This window comes from Pinus tabuliformis, chromosome 6 (genome assembly GCF_031772625.1).
Source record: "Pinus tabuliformis cultivar Carrire ecotype Pingquan chromosome 6, CPIR1, whole genome shotgun sequence".
Classification (NCBI taxonomy): domain Eukaryota; kingdom Viridiplantae; phylum Streptophyta; class Pinopsida; order Pinales; family Pinaceae; genus Pinus; species Pinus tabuliformis.
In genome coordinates, this window is record NC_142292.1 from 304,745,895 (window position 1) to 304,771,050 (window position 25,156).

The 25,156-nt window shown below is 39.1% G+C and overlaps 1 protein-coding gene across 2 annotated transcripts in view; it reads right to left on the reverse strand.

The window, feature by feature from the left end:
* The window catches only part of KEA3 (K+ efflux antiporter 3), a 365,310-nt gene extending 348,480 nt beyond the window's left edge, over positions 1 to 16,830 (reverse strand). Inside the window, exon 1 of one of the 2 annotated variants that reach the window (XM_089415486.1) lies at positions 16,475 to 16,830. In XM_089415486.1, coding sequence (XP_089271612.1) covers positions 16,475 to 16,546 — 72 coding nt within the window. In that variant the 5' untranslated portion in view covers positions 16,547 to 16,830. The other variant, XM_089415490.1, reaches the window with a different exon arrangement.
* Positions 16,831 to 25,156: the final 8,326 nt, after the last annotated feature.

A 25,156-nucleotide genomic window follows, 5' to 3' on the forward strand; every position in this document is an offset into this window, starting at 1 on the left:
TGATTTGAAATCAACTCCCCAAATTCTCTCTTAGGGTGACACTCGAAGTTCATCGAAGGAAGAGTTGGAATTCCACTTGGAAATTCCTTGTGCTAAACAACACATTTGTCTTTGCTAAACAACTCAAGGAAACTAAGGTTTGAATTATAAAATGACCAAAGATGCCAAAAGTGAGGCCCTCAAGCTCTATTTATAATTTGTTGGCCTATTCTCCTCTTGTGGTCCCCACTCTCTTTCTCTCTCTCCTAATTTGCACTTCCTTTTATTTTCTCTCTCCTAATTTGCACTTCCTTTTATTTTCTCTCTCCTCCAAGAGTGTGAGTTCCCTCCTTGGGTCGAATTTCTCTTTCCTATGGCCCCCACATTCCACTAGATCTGCAATTTTTCCTTTTTTCTCCTAAGTCCCAAAACTAGAAATGTCCCCTCTTTCCAAAATTGCCTCTAATGCAGAAAATAAAAATTGGGGACATCACAGTCCTCCTCACCAAAAATTGTTTGTCCTCAAGCAATGCCTGAACAAGTGCCCTCTCTAACTGTCGACCACCACTGTCACTGCCAATAATACTAGGGTCCCAGATGTGCCATTGAGTCATCCCTGATCTCTGCATTGTCCTGTCATGAAGGAATCTCTCAATACCAGGATCCCAAGCCATCTTGATCAATGTGAAGCACCCCTTGCTCTGCTCATTGTCCTTCTAGGTATAGGTACCAAAAGCCCACTGCATACTATCAATAAGTAGAGCATCATGATAATGTAGGACTTTGTCCAACTCCCCATGAAGTTGTCCTATTGAGTAGTTCACCTCCTGCACTCCAAGGGTAATCTCCTGAAGATACAACCCAATCCCCGTGGGGGTGAAGTCTCTCATGCATGGGCTTCCCATGATATCCTCCCACTGACCAACCTGCCATGCTGATGAAGTCCCCCATGCCATAAATGAATCACCAAAGCCCAATGGAAGATCTGAATGATATTCTCTTGTAGAAATTAGCTCATCCCCAAGGGTTGTTATACTGCCATGTCTTGTGATGCCCGGATCCCAAGCTTGTTTAAAAAGGGTGCCACCATGTTGTCACTGTGCCACTCGGATCATGACGGTATGCCCATCATGCGCAAGATGTATCCTCCTCTCCTGGGACCTAATGGCAACAATATCTATAGAGTCCCACCACATCTAGCCCAAGCATCTCCATGATGTCACGACCTACCCATCCAACACTCACCCTGATCAGTAGCAGCAACAAGGAAAACCAGCCTTGTCGTGTGACAAGGGCTCAACACTCTCCCGCATGTCAAACCAAGCGTGATTTGGGTCATCCTCTAGCCTGATCCCATTGATCACGAAACAAAGTGTCCAATCACCCAACCAAATCCCCACATCCCACAGCCAGAACGGTTGCGGCATAGTCCTGACAGCTGCTGGCACCAACTTGTACCACATCTCAGGCCCCTACGTGCAATCAATATATGGACTCCATACATCACGAACTAATATGGTGCGTGCGAAACTGCCCTGTGCAATGGGATTTATCGTCCTGCCTCCTGAAATCGCTCCCCAATACTGCCTAGATTCTAAACATCTGCCTGCAAGTAAGGTCCACCAACTATTGTAGATGCCCCTAAGACGCCTCGAAATGTCTCACCCAAACGAGGTCATGCCTCTCCCTAAGTGTGGGCTCAAGGATGGTGCAAGTGTTACCCCTGTAGAAGATCAGACTACCCCCAAGCCTGCATCCACCAACTCGCACCTTGACCATATGCCACAGCTGGAAAGCCTCTCTCCTGATGCACCGTATCTCATCCAACTGTCTCAGATGAACCTCTTGGACCCTGTTGCTCGCAATGAGAGCATCAAGAGACAATATCCAAGTCCCCTGTGTCAATGTACAATGTTGGAGAGTGATAAAGGGAAGCTCACAGTTGGCCCTGTGATCAACTCGCTCTTCAAATTTGAGTGTACCAAACCGAATGGTGTGCCTAATTCCCTCATCAGGATATCTCTCTGGCGGCAACACCCTAACAACCTATTATGAATCGTCATGCTCTGCTGCACACAAATACATACCCCTGCACTCCTCTGCATAGCCCTGAACTTTATGGCACAACTCCATCCACCACTGGAAACCAACGCTCAATGCCATGCCACCATGTACCATAGGGCATCCCACATGCACCCATGCATCCACAACTCTGCTAGTACACCCACCACGAAGTGATCTAAGCCTCCTCATCTGTCCAAGTACACCTAAGTGGCCCAACTCCTCATATCTTTGATTACTCTTGTGGAACCCTAGAAAGGTTCTTTGTGAAAACCCTAACTTAAGGGTATGTTGATGATTATGTGTGAAACCCTAACCTACTTAGGGTTATTGATGAAGTATAAAGAAAATGTTTGATGCTTTGATGATGTCATGTTTGGGGTTTTGGTATAGTTATGAAAACCCTAGCTTGTTAGGGTTGAGTTGAATGGTGATAACTGAAATCTCAAACCTTTGAAGTTTTAGTAAATTAGGGTTTGTTGTGTCATGTATTGAAACCCTAGGTCTTTAGGGTTTGGTAGGGCGTATAAGCAAGACCCTTATTGTAGATAATGTCCTAGAAATGAAATCCTAGGTATACGTGTGTTTGTCCGATCGAAACCCTAGTTTGATCGAGTATGTCTAAATATATTGATGTTTGTATCATTGGGTTTGACTAACACATGTTATGATATGATTGTGCTTAATAATGGAATCCTAGATATATGTGTTGACCTAATGGTCATGAGTTCTAGGATTTGGAACTAAGACCTAGTCAAAGTTTGATTCTCTAGGATGATAATATTTGTGAATTCTAGGGTTTTGTAACTAAACCTTAGTAGATGTTTGTAATGACCCACCTACAACTATAAATAAAATACGAATATTAGCATACATATGAGACCTCCATACAATAGCTGCATATGCATGGACCCGCATGTATCGCTCTATATATATGTTGGTTACTACAGGGAGAGATATAAATTAAGGTAATGGATTAATTATTGAAATAAATCTCCACCTCACCAGAATATCATATATATCAAATTTAATACATATACCACCTTAAATACCTATATATATATATATATATATATGATAAATCCTTAAACTAAAAGAAAATGTTAATTTTAATTTACAAATTATATTTAAAATTAAAATTAATAAAATAATAATATAAATTAATTAAAATTATAAACTAAATAAATCAAATTAATTTATTAAAATAATAATAAATTTTAATTAAATCAAATCCTACATATTCAAAATAAAATCCATAAAATCAAATGAGATTTGATTTTTATAAAAAGTTACACGTAACAAAAATAATGACATGGAGATGGGAAGAAGGCGGTGGGTAGAGAAATAAAAAGAGAAGAAAATCTTGAGGAAGGGGAGGCTGAGAAAGGGAAATTTCTGATTTCTGAGAATCTTACTTACTGAGAGGAAGAGTTCAATTGTTCTTAAGTTTTTGGGCACGGGGGACCAAATTGTGTCAATTGAGCCACACTTTGGCACTGAGTACCTAGGTTGTACCCAGTTTGGCTAGGTGGTTTTGGTCTTTTGGTAATAGGAGCTGGAACAGGAGCAACAGGAGAAAATTCTTCTGAAGCATCTTCAACCACAGTAAACTAAGTACTCAACAGCGAATCAATGAAGTTTTGATGTTATGAATTCTGTTTAAGTTCATAAAATAGTTTCCATATTTTGTTAAAGAAAAATGTATGAGTAAATCAGGACCTTACATTCTTGTTGAATAAATTAGAGCCTTACAAAGTTCAAATCTATGATATATGATGACAATGTGATAATTTGAGATTTGTGTAAGATTATTGAAATCTGAATTTTTGTTATGATTGATGTTTGATTGTTGAGAATTAGTAAAATCTAGGGTTTACAACAAACCCTAGTGGAAGCTAGTCATGTTGTTATTTTAAATTGAATTGTGATTGGTTTCGATTATTAAAACTCATGTATGAAATCTAGGGGTTCGCACTAAATCCTAGTGGAAGTCTAACATGTGAGATCTAAAGTTGTTAGATGCATTGTAAAACTATATTTGTTGAAATTTCTTCTAGGGTTTGTAATAGGGTATGTCATACCTTTGAAAGAAACATTGAAACCCTAGATGTAATGAAGGTTGTTATGTTTGAAATGCTCAAAGTCTTGATGATATAGTCTAGGGTTTATGACAAAAACCCTAGCAAGAAGTTGAAAAGTATGTGTCTCTTGTTTGTAACTAAGTTTGGGTATTTGATGTCTAAAGTTGAATGTTTCCATTATTATATGATTCTAATATGGTTAACTTCATGCTTCTATAGATTTGATTGTACTTGTTATCTAAGTTGTGCAGGTACATAATCTTCAAGATAGTGAAGATGCTCGTAAGTAAAGCTGATATGATAAGCATGATGAAGAAAGTTATGATGGTCATGAACTCTAATGAGAAAGATGGAAGCCATGAAGGATTCTTCGATGTCATAGAAAAGAAGTTGACCTCCCTAAGTTAAGACGGAGCTTAGATGAAAAGAATCTCCCTAAGTTAAGAGGGAGCTTGGATGAAAGGAATCTCCCTGGTTGAAAGGGAGGGCATATCTTAGTCATGATGGACACCTTAAAAGAAGAAATTGGAGAATACATTTTGAGGAGCTAAGCAGGATCTGATATGTTGCTACATGAGAAGTAGGAAAGGAAGATGTATGATTGAGGAATCTTCTATCAAAGACTCCCTTGAAAGCCTTACTATGATAAATTGAGAAGCAACATTTAGTTGCCTGAAAGACCCGGAGGTTTGTATTTATTTATGTACATTTGAAAGTTTGTTACTGATTGGGGTTGTGCTTGTACAAGTAAATCTCTTAGAGGTTTGATAGCATGTTTTACATGCTTATTGTTATTGATCAGTTTGATCAGGAGAGATTTGTTGTTACCGATATGTTTGATCGGGGAGGATTTGTTACTGATTGGAGTAATCGAGAAAGTTGAGGCTTTGTGTGTGAGACACATTGCCTAGGAGGACATTTGGCCCACATTTTGTGTTGATGTCTAGTTCCGGAAGTAGAGAAGGTGGCATTGGTCATGGAGCTCTGAACTCGGATACGCACCTAGATCCATGCGTTTATGGTTAGCAAGTAAGCTTGATGGTGCCTAAAGAGGCTGAAAGCTTTAGTCCATCTTAGTCCCACTCGAATAGATTGCCCTGGTCAGGAATCTAGTCTGTGGCATTACGGTGCCTAAACTATTGAGAGACCTTGGATAGATTGCCTTGGTCAGGAATCTAGTCCATGGCATTGCGATGCCTAAAATTCATCATGGTTCATGTGTCTTGAGGTCTTCCTTGTACTTATGAATACCTCCCTAGTTAAGAGGGAGTGTTGAAATATGTAACTAGGTTTGGTCTTCATAAATGTATTTATCAAGAAAATGAAGAAAATATTTTTTATTTATCAAAAAAATGAAGAAAATATTTTTTATTATTATTATAACTTATTAAAGCATGGGTTTCATGCTTGGGTCATCATGTTTTAGGTCAAAGTCCCCATTGAGGACTTCTAGGATTTATTCTGAGTCGTTAGAGTCATCATCCATTAAAAGAGACCCTTCTTGGGCTTTTGAATCATGTAAAAAAATTAATATTGAGTCAAATATGCTATTTGTCCCCTCCACACCAAGTCGGCCTCAAGAAGGACAATTTGACCTCACTGGATGTTGATTTTTTGTAGCATCGGATGTGCTCTAGCCATGAAATTTGGTGGAGAGGCTAAGGCACATGAGATCTCCAAGACTCGGAAATCATTTGAAGAAATTCCAACCAAATGAAGAGATATTAAAATAATTAATATTTTTAATGGGTCCCTAAGTCTAAACTTCAGAAAATAAAAATATTAATGTGTATTAATATAAAATGGGTGAGAAAGTTCTAAGTGACGAGGATCAAGCCAGTTCTAATCTTAGCCGTTGATTAGGGACTTAATCTCAGTCATTGAATCGTCAACGGGAAAAGTACAAGAGGAGGCTTGAAGGTTAGTTGGAGACACACCAAGAGAGATCAAGAATTTGATTTTCTGGGGCAAGGTTTGCTGAGAAAATCGAGTTAGTGATCAGTTGCAGCGAGGGGCAGTTCAGCAAGGGATTTTCATCCAAGGTTGAAGAATACATAGCAGAGAGGCAGTGAAATGTCGGGAGAGACAGCGCAGGCCCAAGAAGGGCTGACGCAGAGGCCGAAGGAGGCAGCGCAAAGGACGCAGAGGGTCGTAGAGGCTGACGCAAAGGGCCGTAGAGGCTGACGCAGAGGACGCATAGGGTTTCAGAGGCAGCGCTAGGAAGATTCTGTAGGGCAGACTAGGAGCAGATCAGCCGGGAGAGGGTGATGCAGTTCCTGAAGAGTGACGCAGTACCAGGGAATGCTTGGAGCAGCTTTCACTGTCCAACACAAGGAACAATCAGAGTGACTGTGGGGTTGATCATCCGGTCGCTGATTTGCCGGAATATCTGGCTCCGGATAGAGGTACTACTGCCGAGGATATGCTATGTTGTCGAGGATATTCTCTGATGGTTTGAGTTTTCATATGCAAAGTCTATTTCAAAATCAAGTATTGTAATCCCTTCAAACAAGTGTTTTATTTTCATGCTTCAAGTCTAATTGCATATTGATGTCTTGGTTTAGCACTTCCTTTCTTTTACATTTTCAAGTTAGTTACTAATTTTTGGATTTTTGCAAGATATGTTTCACATGTTTTGATTTATACAGTTGATTATCTCAAAAACAGTTTGTATCTTACAAATCTTGTGCTAGCAATTTTTGTTTACATTTTAGGGTTATTTTGCTTTCTCTTTTGAGAGCATTGCATTTTACTTTGAGAAAATATATTTTTAAATTGTTGAGAAAATTCTTTATAAGGCACTGGTTTTATGGTTTTTGTCATATTTATGATTGGCATTATTATTTCAAGTTGCTCACATCATATTTGCTCATAAATCCTTAAAAGTAATCCATTTCACTATAATGCTCTCCTAGAAACTCACATCTTTTAACTTAACTTTTCATTAGGGACCACCCCACTTAGCTAACCTAGGAAATAGCTCAAATGGAGAGAGTAGGGATTAGTGTGACAACTCCTTCTCTGAGTTCCCTACCACCAACCACACCTTGTGGGGTTGAAAGCTTTTCTCACTGACTTGTAGGTAGGTGTAGGTGGCAGGGTCAACACATCCCATTAAAAATAATTAATTATTTTAATAAAATTGTCTCTGGGTGGAATTTCCCCAAACGCTTTCTGGGTTCTTTGGAATACATGTGCCCAAGCCTCCCTGCAAAATTTGAGGCTTAGAGCACATCCGATGCTACCAGAAATCAATAAGCAGTAGCTAGACATCAGCAGTGTAACAGAGATGATATAGAGACAAAGTGTTGTGGCAAGGTGTGCAGCACTAGAACACATTCCTCGCTAAGAGGGAGTGTTAGTTTTTGCAGCATCGGATGTGTTCTAGCTACAAAATTTGGTGGAAATACTAGAATACGTGAGATCTCCAAGACCCAGTAATTGTTTCTAGAAATTCCACCTAGAAGAGACTTAATTAGATTAATAACCAATTTTTTAATGTTTCATAAGTCTAAACTTAGGAAAACTAGTTAATTAATCAGTATTAATTAAGTCAAGGTGAGAATCATCTAGAAACTCACACGGATCGATTCCAAGATGATCCTAGCCATCGATTAAGCTTTAATCTTGGTCGTTGGAGCTCTAACAGTGAATTATAAGACGAAATCGATGGGCACTTGGAGAAGACACTTCTGTAGTTTAATTTTCTTGGCAGATTGATTTCCAGAGAGCAGTAGCAGTTGTCAGAGAGCCAGAGAGCTAGAGATTGAAGCAGTGAGGGACCGGATTCATAAAGGCAACAACAAGGGGTCGAGTTATTCCCAGTGCGTTGCCCAATTGCTTCAAAAGCAACTCGATCTTACTGGAGAGAAATTCGTTCTCAGTTCCAAAGGCCGGGCAGAGGGACCAAAGTGCCGAAGAGACAATTTCCTCAGCAGAGGCAGGCAAAACGACTTCATCACAGGCAGATTTGAGCCACACATGTGGGATACAACATAGAGGCAACGCATAAGTGCTCACGTTGGGGTTTGGACAGCCAGATTTATGAAAGGAAGTTGTGTCAGGATTGCTTGCAGGAGAAGGGTAATTCCCTTAGACAATTTTGGCCAGATATTCTTGCTGTTTGGATTGCCAGTTGGGCATCCATAGATTTGTTGATTTTTTGTAGCATCGGATTGCTCTAACCATGAAATTTGGTGGAAAGCTAAGGCACAAGAGATCTCCAAGACCCAAAAAGCGTTAGGAGAAATTCCACCCGGATGAAGAGATATTAAAATAATGAATATTTTTAATGGGTTCCTAAGTCTAAACTTAGGAAAATAAAAATATTACTGTGTATTAATATAAAATGGGTGAGAAAGTTCCAAGTGACGAGGATCAAGCCAGTTCTAATCTTAGCCATTGATTTGGGATTTAATCTCGGCCATTGAATCGTCAACAGAAAAAGTATAAGAGGAGGCTTGAAGGTCAGTGGGAGATACACCAAGAGAGATCAAGAATTCGATTTTCTGGGGCAAGGTTTGCTAAGGAAATCAAGTTAGTGATCAGTTGCAACGAGGCGGTTCACCAAGGGATTTTCATCCGAGGCTGAAGAATACATAGCAAAGAGGCAACGTGGTGCAGGAGAGACAACACAGGCCCTAGAAGGGTTGACGCAGAGGACGCAGAAGGCCATAGAGGCTGATGCAGAAGCCATAGAGGCTGACGCTAGGCTTCAGAGGCAGCGTTGGGGAGATTCTGTGGGGCAGACTGAGAGCAAATCAACCAGGAGAGGGTGACACAATTCCTGAAGGGTGACACAGTTCCAAAGTTGTGCTTGGAGCAGCTTTTGCTGTCCAGCACAAGGAACAATCAGAGTCACTGTGGGGTTGATATTCCGATTGCTGATTTGCCGGAATATCTGTCTCCGGATAGAGGTACTACTACCGAGGAAATTCTCTGTTGGGTGAGCCATTTCTGGCACCCTAGTTGTATTCACGAAATATGCTTAATAATAAAACCCTCATATACATTGCACCGGTTTTCCTGCATTGGGTTTTTTCGGGGATGATTATCCAAAAATAACGTTGTCCCTTGTGTTATTGTTTCTGTTTACTTCAATGCATGATCTATATATCTGTGCAGGTTACAATAGTGTTTACTTCGATGTTTATGTAATTAAATAACTTGTTAATGTAAAGAACAAGTAGGAGATAGTAAACTAGAAATTGCAGTAGGGATTTCTGATGTGTTAGATTCAGGAATTTTCACATGGTATTAGAGCGATTGCAGATTAGAGGCAACTGAAGACACCAGCCAAGAAAATATGAGAATTTGCAGTAGAGAAGTAGCTGTCCCTAGAGACAGCGCTGCTCCAGAGCCAAAGACGCAGAAGGAGGAGGGGCGCAGTGCACAGAAGGTGACACAGAGGCTCACGCGGTGCTTGCGTCAGCACTCTGAGCTAAGTGAAGGTGACGCAGTAGCTAGGAGGATCCCACGCAGTAGCTGCGTCAGCTATCCAGGCGAGCGCAGAGGCAGAGGGGGGACAAATCAGACCTATGCAGTGCCAAGTCATCTTCCTCAGTTAGGAAGGATTGATGCAGTGGCCAAGAGGAGCTGATCCAGCGCTCATTGTGATTGTATAGAGCTAGAAGGGCTCAGATTCTTTAGTTGTCGGGGCTAAGAGAGCTGAGCAAATTTTGATTTGTGGAGCTGGTGGGATGTTGTTTCTGTGAGTGCAGAACATTGTCTAAGGAGACTGAACCATGGTAGAGGGAAGCACTACCTCGACAGATTTCTAGCTAAGAAATCTAGATCTGGATTGCAACGGCAAAGGAGGATTGGAGAGGAGTGATTCGACAGTTGACCAGAAGATTTCCGAGAGGTAAATCAGGACTCAGAGGGAGTCTAGAGAAGAGGAGCAGAGATGACAGTGAATGAATTGAGGGATCAGGACAAATTGGATGGGGCTTCCAATTTTGTCATCTGGAAGGCCAGGATCCTGGAAATCCTGGATAAACATCGCATCAAGGACTATGCCTTGAAAACAGTTGTTGTCCCAGTTGACCCTAATGCAAATGAGAAGTATGAGGAGACCGAGGCAAAGGTGAAATGCACAATTCTAGGCAGGGTCAAGGATCATGTCATACTACTTATTGCTAAGAAGAACACAGCAAGGGAGATGTGGCAAACACTGACCACCTTATACTAGGACTCTTCCGTGCAGCAGAAGATGTTATTAGAGAATCAGCTAAGGTCATATCAGATGCAGAAAGGAGAGGAGATAGATCTGTTCCTTCTCAGGTTGCAAGGAATTCGTGACCAACTTACTTTCGTGGGGTCTACACCAGATCCAGAGTTTATGGTCAGGACTGCTCTGAATGCAATCTCCAAGGACTGGGAGACATTTGTCCAAAGCATTTTGGGCAGAGCGACTCTCCCCAGTTGGGAGGATATGTGGGCAGCTCTTCGATAGAAAGAGATCAGGAGGTTGACTAAGGCAAGGAGTAGCGGTAAGGGAGTTCAAATCAAGAGAGAGGAGGAGGAGGATGCAACTTTAGCATCTACGGGACAGCAAAAAGTTCAAAAGAGGAAGAAGAAAGATATCTCCAAGGTCAAGTGCTTCAACTGTGGGGAGCTGGGACATTATGCCTCACAGTGCCCCAGGAAGAAAAGCAAGGGAGAAGCTTCTGACTCAAAGGCTGCTCCAGCAAAGGCGGAGAAGGATGTCAAGATTGATGATGATTGTGCCATGAGTGCTCATGCGCCTCTAGAGAAGAGGTGGGGAGACATAGAGTTGTAGTCGAGAGGACTACAGAAGTGGGGCAGGATCCTTGAGGTGCCCAAACTCTTGGATCACATACGACTATGGGAGCCCTTAACGATAGTAGCATGATGACAGGTGTCGAGTGGAGCAAGGTGTGATGGAGCGGCAAGGCAGTGCTAGAGTGCAGAAGTCTGTAGCAGCGCAGTGGAGGTTGCAGCAGTGCGAGAGGCACAGAAAAGGTTGCAACAACACAGTGGCAGCAAAGGGAGCACAGGATAGCAGCAGAAGTAGCTTCAGCATCACTAGGCTTCCAAACTGACCAAGATGTCAGTGTTTGGGTGAAGTCAGTTACTTCTCGGTAACTGAGTGTTGATTTGGGTAGCATCGGATGTGCTCTAGCCATGAAAATTGGTGGAGAGGCTAAAGCACATGAGATCTCCAAGACCCAGAAATGGTTTGGGCAGATTCTAACCGGTTTGGAAGATATTAAAATAATTAATATTTTTAATGGAGTTCCCTAAGTCTAAACTTAAGAAAAATAAAATATAAATGGGTATTAATATAAAACTCGGTTAGAAGGTTCCAAAAGTCATGGATCAAGCCAAATCTAATCTTAGCCGTTGATTAGAGATTTAATCTCGGCCGTTGATGGACCAACAGGAAAAGTATAAGATGAGGCTTGAGGGTCAGTTGGAAGACACACCAGAGTGATCAATCATTCATTTTGCTAGAGCGGGGTTGCTAAGCAAAAGTGAATCAGTGATCAGCAGCAGGGGGCATTGAGTACTGGGCAGAGAGGCAGAGACAATGCCAAGAGACCAGCGCAGAATCAGAGAGCGAAAGCAGCAGCCAGAGCAAGCCACACAGAGCCCAGCATAGACAGTGCAGAGCCCAAAGGGACTGCGTCATCCACGCAGAGGGCAAAGGGAGTGACGCAGAGGGTCCTAGAGGCTGCGCAGTGCCTCAGAGGACTGACGCAGAGGGTCCTGCGGTTGACGCAGGTCAGCAGGAGGCTGACGTAGAGGCCAAAAGGGCTAACGCTGAGCTTTAGTTATGCCGGAGAGAGTTTCGTGGGACAAGTTTTCTGCATACCTGTTTTCGAGTATAGAGGTATTGTTGTCGTGTATTTTTCTCTGTAGGGTGAGTCGATTAGGCACCCAGTTGTACTCAAGGAAATACTGCATAATAATAAACCCTCAGAATAGCAGCACCGGTTTTCCCACATTGGGTTTTTTCGGGGACATTTGTCCAAAAATAACAGTGTCACTTGTGTGTATGTCTTCTTTCAGCTGATGATCTGTATATGTTGTGACTATAATACTATATTGTGTTTATTTCAGTATTTAAATGTTTTAAATAACTTGTTCTAATTGACAAGTAGAAGAAATAAACTAGCAGAATACAAATTAATTTTCTAACGGATAGACTTAGAAAATTCAACATTGAGTTGCAGTGGCAGTGTTATGGGTAGAATGATGCAGCATGTTGAGAGGGAGCTGCAGTACAGATGTAGCAGTGGCAGTGGCAGTGGCAGTGTCATGGGCAGCAGTACAAGATGCAACAATGCAGTAGATGTAGGGGAGCAGGCCAAGCATCAACACAGAGGACCGAAGCGGAGGATCAGTGTGATGCTTCTATGTTGAAGCATTGCTAAAGCACATTCCTCGCCAAGAGGGAGTGATGATTTTTGGTAGCATCGGATGTGCTCTAGCCATGAAATTTGGTGGAGAGGCTAAGGCACAAGAGATCTCCAAGACCCAGAAATCGTTTGGAGAAATTCCACCCAAATGAAGAGATATTCAAATAATTAATATTTTTAATGGGTTCCTAAGTCTAAACTTAGGAAAATAAAAATATTAATGTATATTAATATAAAATGGGTGAAAAAGTTCTAAGTGACGAGGATCAAGCCAGTTCTAATCTTAGCCGTTGATTAGGGACTTAATCTCGATCATTGAATCATCAACAGGAAAAGTATAAGAGGAGGCTTGAGGGTTGGAGATACACCAAGAGAGATCAAGAATTCGATTTTTTGGGGCGAGGTTTGCTGAGGAAATCGTGTTAGTGATCAGTTGTAGCGAGGGGCAATTCAGCAAGGGATTTTCATCTGAGACTGAAGAATACATAGCAGAGAGGCAGCGCAGTGCAAGAGAGACAGTGCAGGCCCTAGAAGGGTTGATTCAGAGGTAGCAAGAGTTGACGCAGAGGCAACGGGAGCTGACGCAGAGGACGTAGAAGTCCGTAGAGGCTGACGCATGCAGTGTAGAGGGCCGTAGAGGCTGACGCTGGGTTTTAGAGGCAACGTTGGGGAGATTCTGTGGGGCAGACTGAGAGCATATCAATCGGAGAGGCTGACGCAGTTCCTGAAGGGTGACGCAGTTCCAGAGCAGTGCTTAGAGCAACTTTCGCAGTCTAGCACAAGGAACAGTCAGAGTCACTGTGGGGTTGATCATCTGGTTGCTGATTTGTCAGAATATCTATCTCCAGATAGAGGTACTACTGTTAAGGAAATTCTCTATTGGGTGAGCCATTTCTGGCATCCTAGTTGTATTCATGAAATCTGCTTAATAATAAAACCCTCATATATGCTGCACCAGTTTTCCCGCATTGGGTCTCTCCAGGGATGATTGTCCAAAAATAACGGTGTCCCTTGTGTTATTGTTTCTGTTCAATGTTTACTACATAATAATAAAACCCTCATTTGCTTCACCGGTTTTCCCGCATTGGGTTTTTCCGAGGACTTTAGTCCAAAAACAACAGTGTTAATTTTTATGTGTGTGCCAGTATTTTCTCAGTTCCAGGGCTATTTATTCTCCGCAATTTATTTGTGAAGGTTGCGGTGTATTTATTTCTATGTTGTTGTAGCAATAAACTGAATAATTAATTTATCAGTTAGAAGAAATAATATCAGTTGCTACAATAGGATTCCAGTTTTGGAATTTTCACAATTACCCCCTTAAGGTGGGGCAGTTCATCACCCACCAAGGGTTGGGACATGCATGGGTTCCTTAATGATGTAGGGGGGCACTCAAGGGGCCTTAGGAACCAGGGTGATGGCCATAATAAAGGGGGAAGAGCTCATGTTTGGTTTTTTCCCACACGCTAATAAATTGTCCCGACCATCTTTTGTGGTTTGTGGTATTACTTCTTTTTCTATGTGGCCATGATATGCTTTTAACCTTTTTTTTTAGCTGCATCAACCTCCAGGGTTACGTTCCAAGCCCAACCTAGATATGTGGACAAGGGGAGGGGGGAGTACCAGAGCCTTGTGGACTTAGTGGTCATGTGGACCCAAATAGGGAAGATGATGAAATTGGGCATGTAATGTGCGGAGGGGAGTGAAAATTATGAAACGGGAAAACAAGACCACGCTACCAAAATCAGGGTTTCCCAAGCAGTGTTCATCCTGAAGCTATAAGCCAATAGGGAGATCCCTCAGGACTAGGGTTAAGGATTAACCCCCCATTTAAGGTGAGGGAACAAGACTATAGTCAAAACCCTTCCTCCTTCCAAGTCACCCAATAATCCATACCCAAGTGTGTCCAAGGAAAAACAAGCATAAGCACCCGATTACACAATGAAAGACATACCTTTAGGATTGGATGGCCCACCCTCAAACATACGCTCTCGACAGATGGGCAAGGTGACATATGACTGGCTCGAGGAGCAGACATCAACTGGCACATATATCGGCTACACTGGTGGTTGTCAAGGGTTGTTGGCCGTCGGGTAAAGACAAATCTAGGAGAAAAATTCTCCTATGGGGTCACCCACTGGTGGTGAGTAACACAATGCACAGTGCCTCATAAGTTTGCACAAACCTCGTATTGCAATTTAAAGTTAAGTTAAGGAGTTCAACGATCTTGTTGCAATTCTTTGACTCATCGCTTTTATGTTCGATCTCAAAGTGATTTATGGTTTTTATTATTATTGCGTATATTGTATAGGAAGACTTGAATTAAGTAAACCATATATAATTAGACAAACACAAGTCATATTGATCATCAAAAGCATGAATGTCTCTCATGAAAGTTCTAGCTTAAGGGCAGGAATGTACTGAATGTAGGTGTAGAATGGCCCATAATAGACAAATTGGAGGCTCATTTCCAAGACCATAACTTTATGATCTTCCAATACAATCTCATGAGCTTATAAACAAAAACTAGATGTACATAAACGTACTTACATACAAAGATTTGTGTTTAGGTACAGAATAGTTTCAATATAATGCATTGCTAGGTCATCTCTAAGGTAGCTCTAACATTGCCATGATCTTACAAAGTTTTGATTTTGTAGTCCCGTTACATAATGCCTGTTACACTCACCGCATGGTGATCTACAGCTGAGCTCCGCTAGGATGTTTTTTCACCTACCCTTATGTAGCTCTTAACATCTAGAAATGAGATGGTGCACTAATGTAGGAAAGGATAATATAGATCATTTTATTCACATGCTATTAAACTAACCTCTTATAATCTTTACATTGTCCCACAAGTGCATTCAAGTTTACTGAGTGCAAATGCTAATTACCCCACTGTCATGTGCCAAGGTGGTCTGTTAAATTGCATACCTTATATTGCTTTTATGCTGCATTATCTGCTGATTGTCTAGTTTAAAAGCTTAATTATTATATGCCAATGACATTTTTGAACAGATGCACGGTGGAATAAGTATTGCATTAGCAGTCGAATACTAAATGAGGGATGTTAAATCATGGAGGTAATGTATAAATGGGTTATTATTCTAAACGGGTGAGTGAGGACAATGGGCCATTCAGTTTCACCTTGGGTATACTTGGGATTAGTTTATTCAAAAACAGGGATTTCAAATTCAAGTACAGAAGCACAAAACTGCATGTATGACCTTATACAGAGCATAATTAGAAAACATTGTGTATGCTTTACAGCACATGACACCAAGATTAAGGAATAGAAGTCATTTCCAAATACATCTAATCAGTAGATCATAAAACTCCAATTTGGTCTAGTACACACTTCTATGCCCTTTATATATGCAACATATATTCTTTTAAATTGTAAGAGCTGGGTTTCCAATTAATGGTAAGTTCACACTAAGAAATAATCATGTCTATAAATAGAAGTAAAATATCGAAGCCATCACAGTGATTCTTACAACACAAAATTGAGTCTCATTTCAGAGAGTCCGGTACAAAGAATGATGAGTATGTACTTATCGGTTTTAGGCTTTTAGCAAAAGTAGTTCACCACAAGCAAAATGAGGATAATAAGAAAATACTAAACTAGTATGGCTTGTTCAAAGCCTGGTTACAAAGACATGAAATCTAACTTTGGGAAAAGGGTCAGTTAGGCTTGCTTCTTGAATATCACATGCTGTGAAATTGGGCAATGCAACCAATCAGGAAGAGAGCTTGGGTTACCATGATTTCAGTAAAAAGTGGATGTCGCACAGTGTTGCAGCCTGTCTTTGCCAATACGTATTCTCTGGCTCAATTCTTTTCCAGTGACATAATTTTTGCACAAAACACTACCAGGGTTTGATATAGTGTTGCCGTCTATATCGTTAATTTCTGAAATCATGTGTTCCATTTAGTTGTTTTACTAGAAAGAAAGAAAGATGCCCAGAATACCTTATAAGAAGGCTGGCAGAACGCTCTATTGGTCCATGATGAAGAGTAATGAACTCTACCCATTTCCAGCATGATTGGTAATAGAATTTATACCTTGGTGAACACACCCAAGAGAATTTGCCCTGGTTATAGTGCATTTGCTGTTCTCACATCACAACAATTCACCTGTATTTCATTTCCAGTCCATTCGCATCCTAGTGAAATGGGTTGCCATTAAATGGAGATAACCGTGAACAAGCAGAAGCAGGGTCCTCTCGTGCAATTGAGAGTATACATATCAAATGGTTGACACTAAATCAAATTTAATCTGTAAAAGAGCCATTCGTCTGTTAACCTTATCGAATCAATTGAAGTTGCCATTACCATAATTCAAAAGGCTATTTATCTAATATAATTTAGTGTTTCCTTAAGAGACCACGTGAGCCATTTCCATTCTCATTGTGCGGCTACGTAGAAATTCCAATGAAAAGTCCAATATTCGATGTCAGGGATATGTTCCACGTTGGTATCATTGTGATTATCTATCCAGGTCACCAAATCTTTTGTCTCTTTGTTTGAAATGGGTGAGGGGCGAGAAAATATTTTTTCCCAATTTTTTTTTAATTTTAAAGTGGTTTAAAATAATTTATGAGGTGCAAATTAGTTGCTTTGTATGGAGCTTAGTGTTTATTAGGTTTTACATTTAAATGATTGGAGAAAAGTTGAGGATGGAATTTATTTTTAGATGAATTAAATTGTCGTAGATTTATCTTATCTATTGATCTATCAAGCTCCAAGAATGATCAAATCTCTTAAGATGTAAATCTCTTTTTGAATGCAAAATTTGAGGAAAGGTTTGCACCTAAATAAATTTAATTCCCCTAAACTCTAGTAATTCTGAAATTAAAATGAATCTATGTAAATCTCTTTTTGAATGCAAAACTTGAGGAAAGGTTTGCTCCTAAATCAATTTAATTCCCCTAAACTCTTAGTAATTCTGAAATTAAAATGAATCTATGTTGGTTTGAGCAAAACAAATATATATATATATATATATATATACACACACACACACAAATTTTCCAAGGATGCATTACAACTTACAGCGAGATCTTTTGGACAACAAGAGTTATGGGGTGATCACCAAATAAACCAACATAGATCCATCTTAAATGCGGATCTAACATGAACCAAGAGGGATCCAATTTCTTCACGTGCAACAGGCATTATTTAAATATTTTGTATAATTATTTAATTTAATTTTTTAATTTATATTTGGGCCAACATGAACAAAATTTCAACTTTGACAGAGTTACACATCATTGGGTTGTAGAATGAGCATCTCGGCTCAATGAAATGGAATTCCATTTATGCTTTATGTAGTCTTGTTCTTTCTTGTAAAAACCATGGACAGATAATACCTCTATAATAAAGTTATCGTCATACAAATACAATTCTCATGGACAACATTATGTATATTTGGATAATGGAATATAAGTTTTTTTATTTTTCTTTTAGAAAAAAAATAATATATATATATATGCACACAGGCACACATAGATTGAATTATTTTTGTTATTAATATTTTTTTAAATGTTACATGTCAACTCCATATTAAACATTGAATGAATTACAAATCTCCTCATACCTTGAATTAAAAATAACCTATTAATGGAATAAGATCTCTCTCTCTCTCTCTCTCTCTCTCTCTCTCTCACACACACACACATATAATTTAAAAATCTTTTACCCAAGATGCATATTGAAATCCCATGTTAATTTGTTTCTTGCTATTATTATTTTTTAAATATTATATATCAACACCATATTAAGAATGGTATAAATTACATTATCTCCTTAACAATGGAAAGTGAAAATATAAGAACAGTGTTACTTGGGAGTGGGAGTGAAAGCGAAAACGAGTGCAGGAGCAACATTTTCAAAAGCTCCCGATTTGGGAGCGAATCCCGGAGCATTTTATATATATATATATATATATATATATATATTGATACATATATGTCAACAAAAACATGTAGAATTATGAATTGGATTAAAAAAACAAACAAACAAACAAACATAGATTGAACCATATAACAACAATCATCTAGAAGTTATAATCTTCATCAACCGCATCCACAAGTTAGTAACATAGTAACATACAACATATTGAGTCTCGTGATTCATCAATCTTAATGTTTCAAGCTTTCAAAATTCAATATATAACATTTATCATCATTGATCACCAAAGTCGTACTTGTAAGCTAAGTGTAACATTGCAACAAATAATATCTAACATGAAATGAAATGTTATAAAATGAAATGAAACAACTTTCAACTTTCATGAAGCATCATATTCATAATTCATTACTAATGAGTTATAATTGCCAACTTCAAACTTAAATTGTCATATATTGTTTTAAAAAATATCATAATAAATATGAAAGAGTCAATAGTTATAAAAACTACTAGAAACTAGAAAAGACAAGTAAAACTATTATCTATTGCTTATGCTTGGGCCTCTTGCCACCATGACAAATGTCTAATTTTTTTTCTTGTTGGAAAATCAGGATCTTTGTCATTAATATCACCCTCTAAGCATTAATATCCAGAGGTATCTTTTTCATTACCTCTGTATCTATATTGGGATCTTTGTCATTAATATCACTCTCTAAGCATTTTAACATAAGATAGAAAAAGCATAGCATGTCAAGTCAAGAATTTGTTTGAGTGATGCGTACATTTTTAGGAGGGTCATGATAGAGGAGTTTGACAACCAATGTCACTAACATCAAGGTACATAGAGGGATTGGTACTCTTGATTAAATACGAGTTCCATACCCTAATACATGACAAAATTCAATGGAAACATTGCAATCCTGAAATCCTAAAAAACTAATAAGTCTGCTGGATTTTGAATGAAATCTAAATTCTACTTTCTCCATATGAAATCCAATGAGGTCGAAACCACTCTCAAACATCCTGAGTCATTTCATGGTAATGTTAAAAATTTAAGTAAAAGGATGAAAATGAAGATTAAGGAGAATGTCACTTTTACTTTAATAATTTAACATTACCATGAATTGCATATCAATACTAGGGCCATAGGCTTGATCATAAAGTTGCCCCACTCAAAACTTATTTGTTTCTGTGAAAAAAATGCATTTGGAACATTACTGCAAAAAAAAAATTGCAAAAAATGCTAAATGCTCCCGAAAAGGCAGGGAGCGTTTTTTTTAGGGAGCGTGCTCCCGACTCGCTCCCGCCCAGAGCACAGATTGGGAGCGGGATCGGGGGGGGGGGGGCACTTCCCCGCAACACTATATAAGAAAGTTATTAAAATTACTATATTTTTCTCTGTATAAATATTTAAAAAAATTATTTAATATGGACATTGAAATATTTTATTTATGGTTGACACTATTTTTTTGTTATTAATATATTTTTTTCTTAAATATTGTTGTTGCACAAACTAGCAAGCCTAGTATATAGGCTATAGCTAGAGGGCACAACAACAATTCGGGACAAAGGCCCAATGTCACCACAGCCTATGTCCCCTTCTCTTTTCAGATTTTCATTGGAGTCCCATTATCCCTCACTTGTGATTAATATGGCTACACTAGGTTTTAAAGTGAGGCAAGGATGTCTCATTCAATTAAAGACTCAATTAAGGTGTGAGCTTTGGGAGAAGTTAGGATGACTTTCCACGAAAAATCCCTTGAGATAAAATACTATACGAGACCTAAGTTTGAGATATTTGACAAGACAAGAGTACATCCAAGGTCAAGATAGTTGAGAGAAAAGGTTTCAAAAGATATCCTATTAGAGTACAAACCTTCAAGAAATCCCTAAGTTGAAGGGAGCTTCAAGGGTTCCCACTTGGTACGAGAGCTAGGGCATCAAATAAAATTAAATTCCAACGTCGAAATTCGTTCAAAACTTGAGGATGCCTAGAGGAGAGGCTAAGGAATAGTCTTGTCCAGACATAATTCAAAATGCACTCTCCTAGAGGATTTCACCCCAAGCCCTAGAGAGGCTCCCTTAGTCTTGAGGGACGAGGAAAACAAGAGAGAAGAAAGTGAAGAAAGATAGACTTTTCAATGAGAAGGTGATCACCAAGGATTTCAAGACCAGTGCCTAGTTGTTGGGAAAAATGGAGTCAAGAATTACATATATTTGATGATTTTTCTCTTCAAGGAGACCTAGTGCAACTTTGCTAACCCTAGAGGAGGCAGTTTCACAACTACAAAAGAATTGTATACTTCGTTGTCAATATTTGATGTAGTTTCAAGGTGGCTATGTGCAAGACAAACCCCGAGGAACATCCACTAATTATTGTTCATGAGTAATGCATGCAATACTTCTAAAAATTCTAATGTTCTCAAAATTTTGCACTAGCTAGGGCACATTAAAAATCATGAAATGACATTCCATGCATTAGACATTAATCAATGTAAAATATAGCATCAAAATGTACTTATAAGACAATGAGAGTATATCCATCCATCAATATTGCAAAAATAAGCTCCAATAAAAGATAGCGAAAAATTCCAAATGTCAAAGTGCATCCCAACATCCAAAATTTCGTCCAAAATTGCAGGTCCGAGTTTTTGAAGTAAAGAGATTGAAATCCAAGTGATGATGAAAAACAAAATGAGGCCTCTTCTATTTATATGAGGCTTCTCAAGTTTGAATTAGCCTAATAAGCCCCTAAATTTACTTTAATGTGCAAAATAACAATAAATTTGGTGACAAGGTGACCAAATAGCTCAAATGTGTAAAAGAAGCCTTCCTAATGAGGCTGAAATGATAAAATAATGGTGAAAAGGGTCATTGGAAGGCGAAGATGAGTCTTCATTGTACCATGATGAAGGGGAGGGCTCCATAAATGATGATCAAGGGGGTGGCCCCTTGATTTCCAAGTAAAACATTATGTGGTGCTCCCAAGTGGTTGTGGGGCACAAGGAATGGTCTCATGGGATCCACAACAAGTCGATGTTCCATTAATGAGGGATAGAAGCAATGACTCATGCCCTCCTATGTCTCTCTAGAAAAGAAAGAAACTCATTTGGGGTCTGGATCAATTGCCAAGTGTCAAGTATCAATGTGTGGTCGATTGGGCAACGTGGTCCAAGTGCATCATCATCTTTGTATGATCAGGGCCTGAACAAGCAATGTGTGGTATTGAAGAGGCCCATGGTGTGGAAATCAATGCTTTGTTATGGTGGAGGCCCATGGCTCTCAACGCTCACCCTTTAAGTGTCATTATGACCCTGTGGAGGGCTTAGACCCCGTATAGGGGGACCAAGTCCAAGATGAAGACCCGCCTGCAATCTTGTATAAGATGTAATGTCCAGTACAATTAATCATCAGTGCAATTGAGCAAATAAGCTTGCTAATTAAAGACAAAAGTGGACACTTCATAATGGCATGCCCTTCCAAATGGGCTTTAAAATGTACATGTGTTACCTTAATTGTCATGAGAGGTTAATGAAGGACCCTATTAAGTGTTTTCAACCTCTAAGGGGGTGACTGGACCATGGTACATCCATCAAATGATAGGGGTCATGTGAAATAATGATGGAACAGAGTGGGGGCAAGAGGGAAGGCTCCAAGCCACATGCCATGGTACAAGGGTAGCTATAATGAAGGAGGCCCACACCTTGGGTATATGAATATAGGAGGGAGAAATCATGGTACATGAGTTACCCCGACCTTTGTTTTTCCACCCTTATTCATATGTCTTTTGCCTTTTATTGATTTTTCTTCCTTTTACTACTCAGTGCTCTAGGGGATGAGAGCATGATGTGTATGATGTAAGAGTGATTACCCCCTTAAGGTTGGGCGGTTCATTGCCCACTAGGGGTTGGGACAATCATGGGTTCCTTAGTGATGCAGAGGGCACTCATAGGGTCCTAGGAACTAGGGTGATGGTCATAGTGATAGGGGGTAGATCTCATGTTTCGTTTTTGGCCACGTGCTAAATTTTTATGTCCCGGCCATATTTTGGATTTTGTGGTACATTTCTTGTTGTGAGTGGTCAAACTATGCTTTCCTTTTCTTTTTCATTGCATCAACCTTCGAGCCAATGTTCTAGGTTCGACCCAAAGTGTGGACAAGGGGAGGGAGAGGCTAACTGGAACAATCAACTTGTTCACTGGAGTTTACCAATCTTAGACACATTAATGTGTATAAACAATTTATATTCTTTTATTCAATATTCGATGATGATTTTACAAGGCTAGGGCGGTTCTCCTTATAGGAGTTGACTGGCCATGAGCCTAAAGACACGTCCTTTTGAACTAATGCCTTTTCAAAACTAATTGGTAACTTAGTTTAATTTAATTTATTTACTAATTATTAATTAATATTTATTTATTATTATTTTAATATTTTATCATTTATTTTATTATATATATATATAGTTATGAATATTTAATTCATAACATTGCCTCTCCCTTAAAAATTCTTTGTCCTCAAAGCATAGGCAATGTTGGGTGTTGCTAAAGAAAACGTTATGTCTCCCATGATGAGTCTTCCTCTGGTAGTTTTTTCCATTTAAGAAGGTACTCCTTAATAATCTTGGATCATAGTACCTTCTCTCTGGTAGTGAGTATGCCTTCAGGTTCTAAGATGATCCTTCCTTCTTTGTCAGTCTCGGGTATCTCTGTTTGAGCTGTTTGATTTTTCCCCAGTACTTTTTTGAGACTTGATACATGGAATGTGTTGTGGATTCGACAATTGTCTGGTAACTTTAGTCCATAAGCCACGCTACTTATTTTTTTGATTATTTGGTATGGTCCATAATATTTAGGAGATAACTTATTTTTCCCTTGTTGTTTTAATGATAACTGCTTATAGGGTTGAAGTCTAACAAAGACCCAATCTCCTTCTTCGAACTCTCTTTCGGTGTGGTGTTGGTCAGCTTGTTGCTTCATTCTATTACGTGCCACTATTAGATTTTATTTTAACAAGTTAATAATTCTTTGGTTTTCTTTTAAGTGGTTCCTTACTGCTTGTAACTTAGAGTCGTGTAGCGAAAAATCCTTCCACCAGGGTGGTTCATAGCCATATAGGGCTTGGAAAGGAGTCATCTTAGTTTAAGTATGATAGGTGGTATTGTACCACCATTCTGCTAGGTGTAGCCACCGATACCATTTGTTTTGTTTGTTGATGACTAAACAACAAAGATATGTTTCCAAACATTTATTTACAACTTTAGTTTGACCATCTGTTTAGGGGTGATAAGCCGAACTCATGTTGAGAGATATTCCTGCTTGGTGGTAGAAATCTTTCCAAAAATTGCCTTTAAATTTTGCGTCTTTATCACTGACAATAACCTTGGGAAACCCATGTAGTTTGTAAATGTTTTTACAAAACATATCCGTGATTTTCTTAGTTGTGTCAATTTTTTTTATCGCCATGAAGTGGGCATATTTGGTGATTCTTTCGATTACGACAAATATCTTGTCCTTACCATCAGACATAGGTAGTCCTTCAATGAAATCCATCGAGATTTCCTCCCATTTTTTATTTGGAATATGTAATGGGTGTAGTAAAACAGGGGTTGGGATATTTTCACTCTTATTTCTCTGACAAACATCACATTCCACGACATATTTTTGGATTTCCTTACTCATACCCTTCCAATAGAATGATTGTCGAATGTTGTAGTAAGTTTTGAAGAATCTGACATGCCCAGTGGCAGGAGAACTGTGAGATTCCTTTAGAATTTTCATTCTAAATTTGGATGATGGGATTAGGTAAATTCTACCCTTGTACCATAATATGTCGTTTTTCCATTCAAAATTGGCATATTGACTGATATTTTCAATCATAGAGCCACAATCCAAATCTTTGGCATACTTAGCTCGTATTTCGTCTAACCAATCAGGAACAACCACCAAGGCAGCGCATGTTGTGTTGTCATCATCCTTCCATGAGAGTGCATCAGCTACGACATTTTCCTTTCCTTTTTTGTGCAGTATTTCTAGGTTGAATGCTGAAAGTTTCTCCATCCACTTTTGTTGTTCTGTTGACAATGTTTTTTGTTGAAGTAGGAATTGAAGACTATTATGATTAGTTCAGATTGAGAGCTTACTTCCAAGTAGGTATTGTTGTCATTTAGTTAAATCATGTATGATAGAAAGTATCTCCTTTCGGTAAGTTGATTTCAAGCTTTCCCGTTTCTTAAGCTTCCCGCTCTCGAAGGCTATAGGGTGGTTATTTTGCATTAATATTGCTCCAATTTTGAACCCTGAAATATCACATTCGACTATGAAGGGTTTGGAGAAGTATGGAGTTGCTAGTATCGATGTGGTTGACATCACTTCATTTAGATTCTCGAAGCATTCATCTACCTAGTTATTCTATTGAAAGACGTTATTTTTTAACAAGTTGGTCAGGGGTGCCGTCAATTGTGAATAGTTTTTTATGAACCTTTTGTAATACCCAATTAAACCTAGAAATCCTCTTAGTTTTGAAATGTTATTGGGTTTGGGCCATTCTTTAATTGCTTTGATTTTGTTGGGGTCCACTTTGACTCCTTCCTTGGATATAACATGTCCTAGGTATTCAACTTCCCTTTGCCCAAAGGTACATTTGATAAATTGGCGTAAAATTGATTCTTCTCTAATACAAAAAGTACTTCCTCTAGATGCTTGAGGTGCTCCTTCCATGTCTTACAATAAACGAGAATATCGT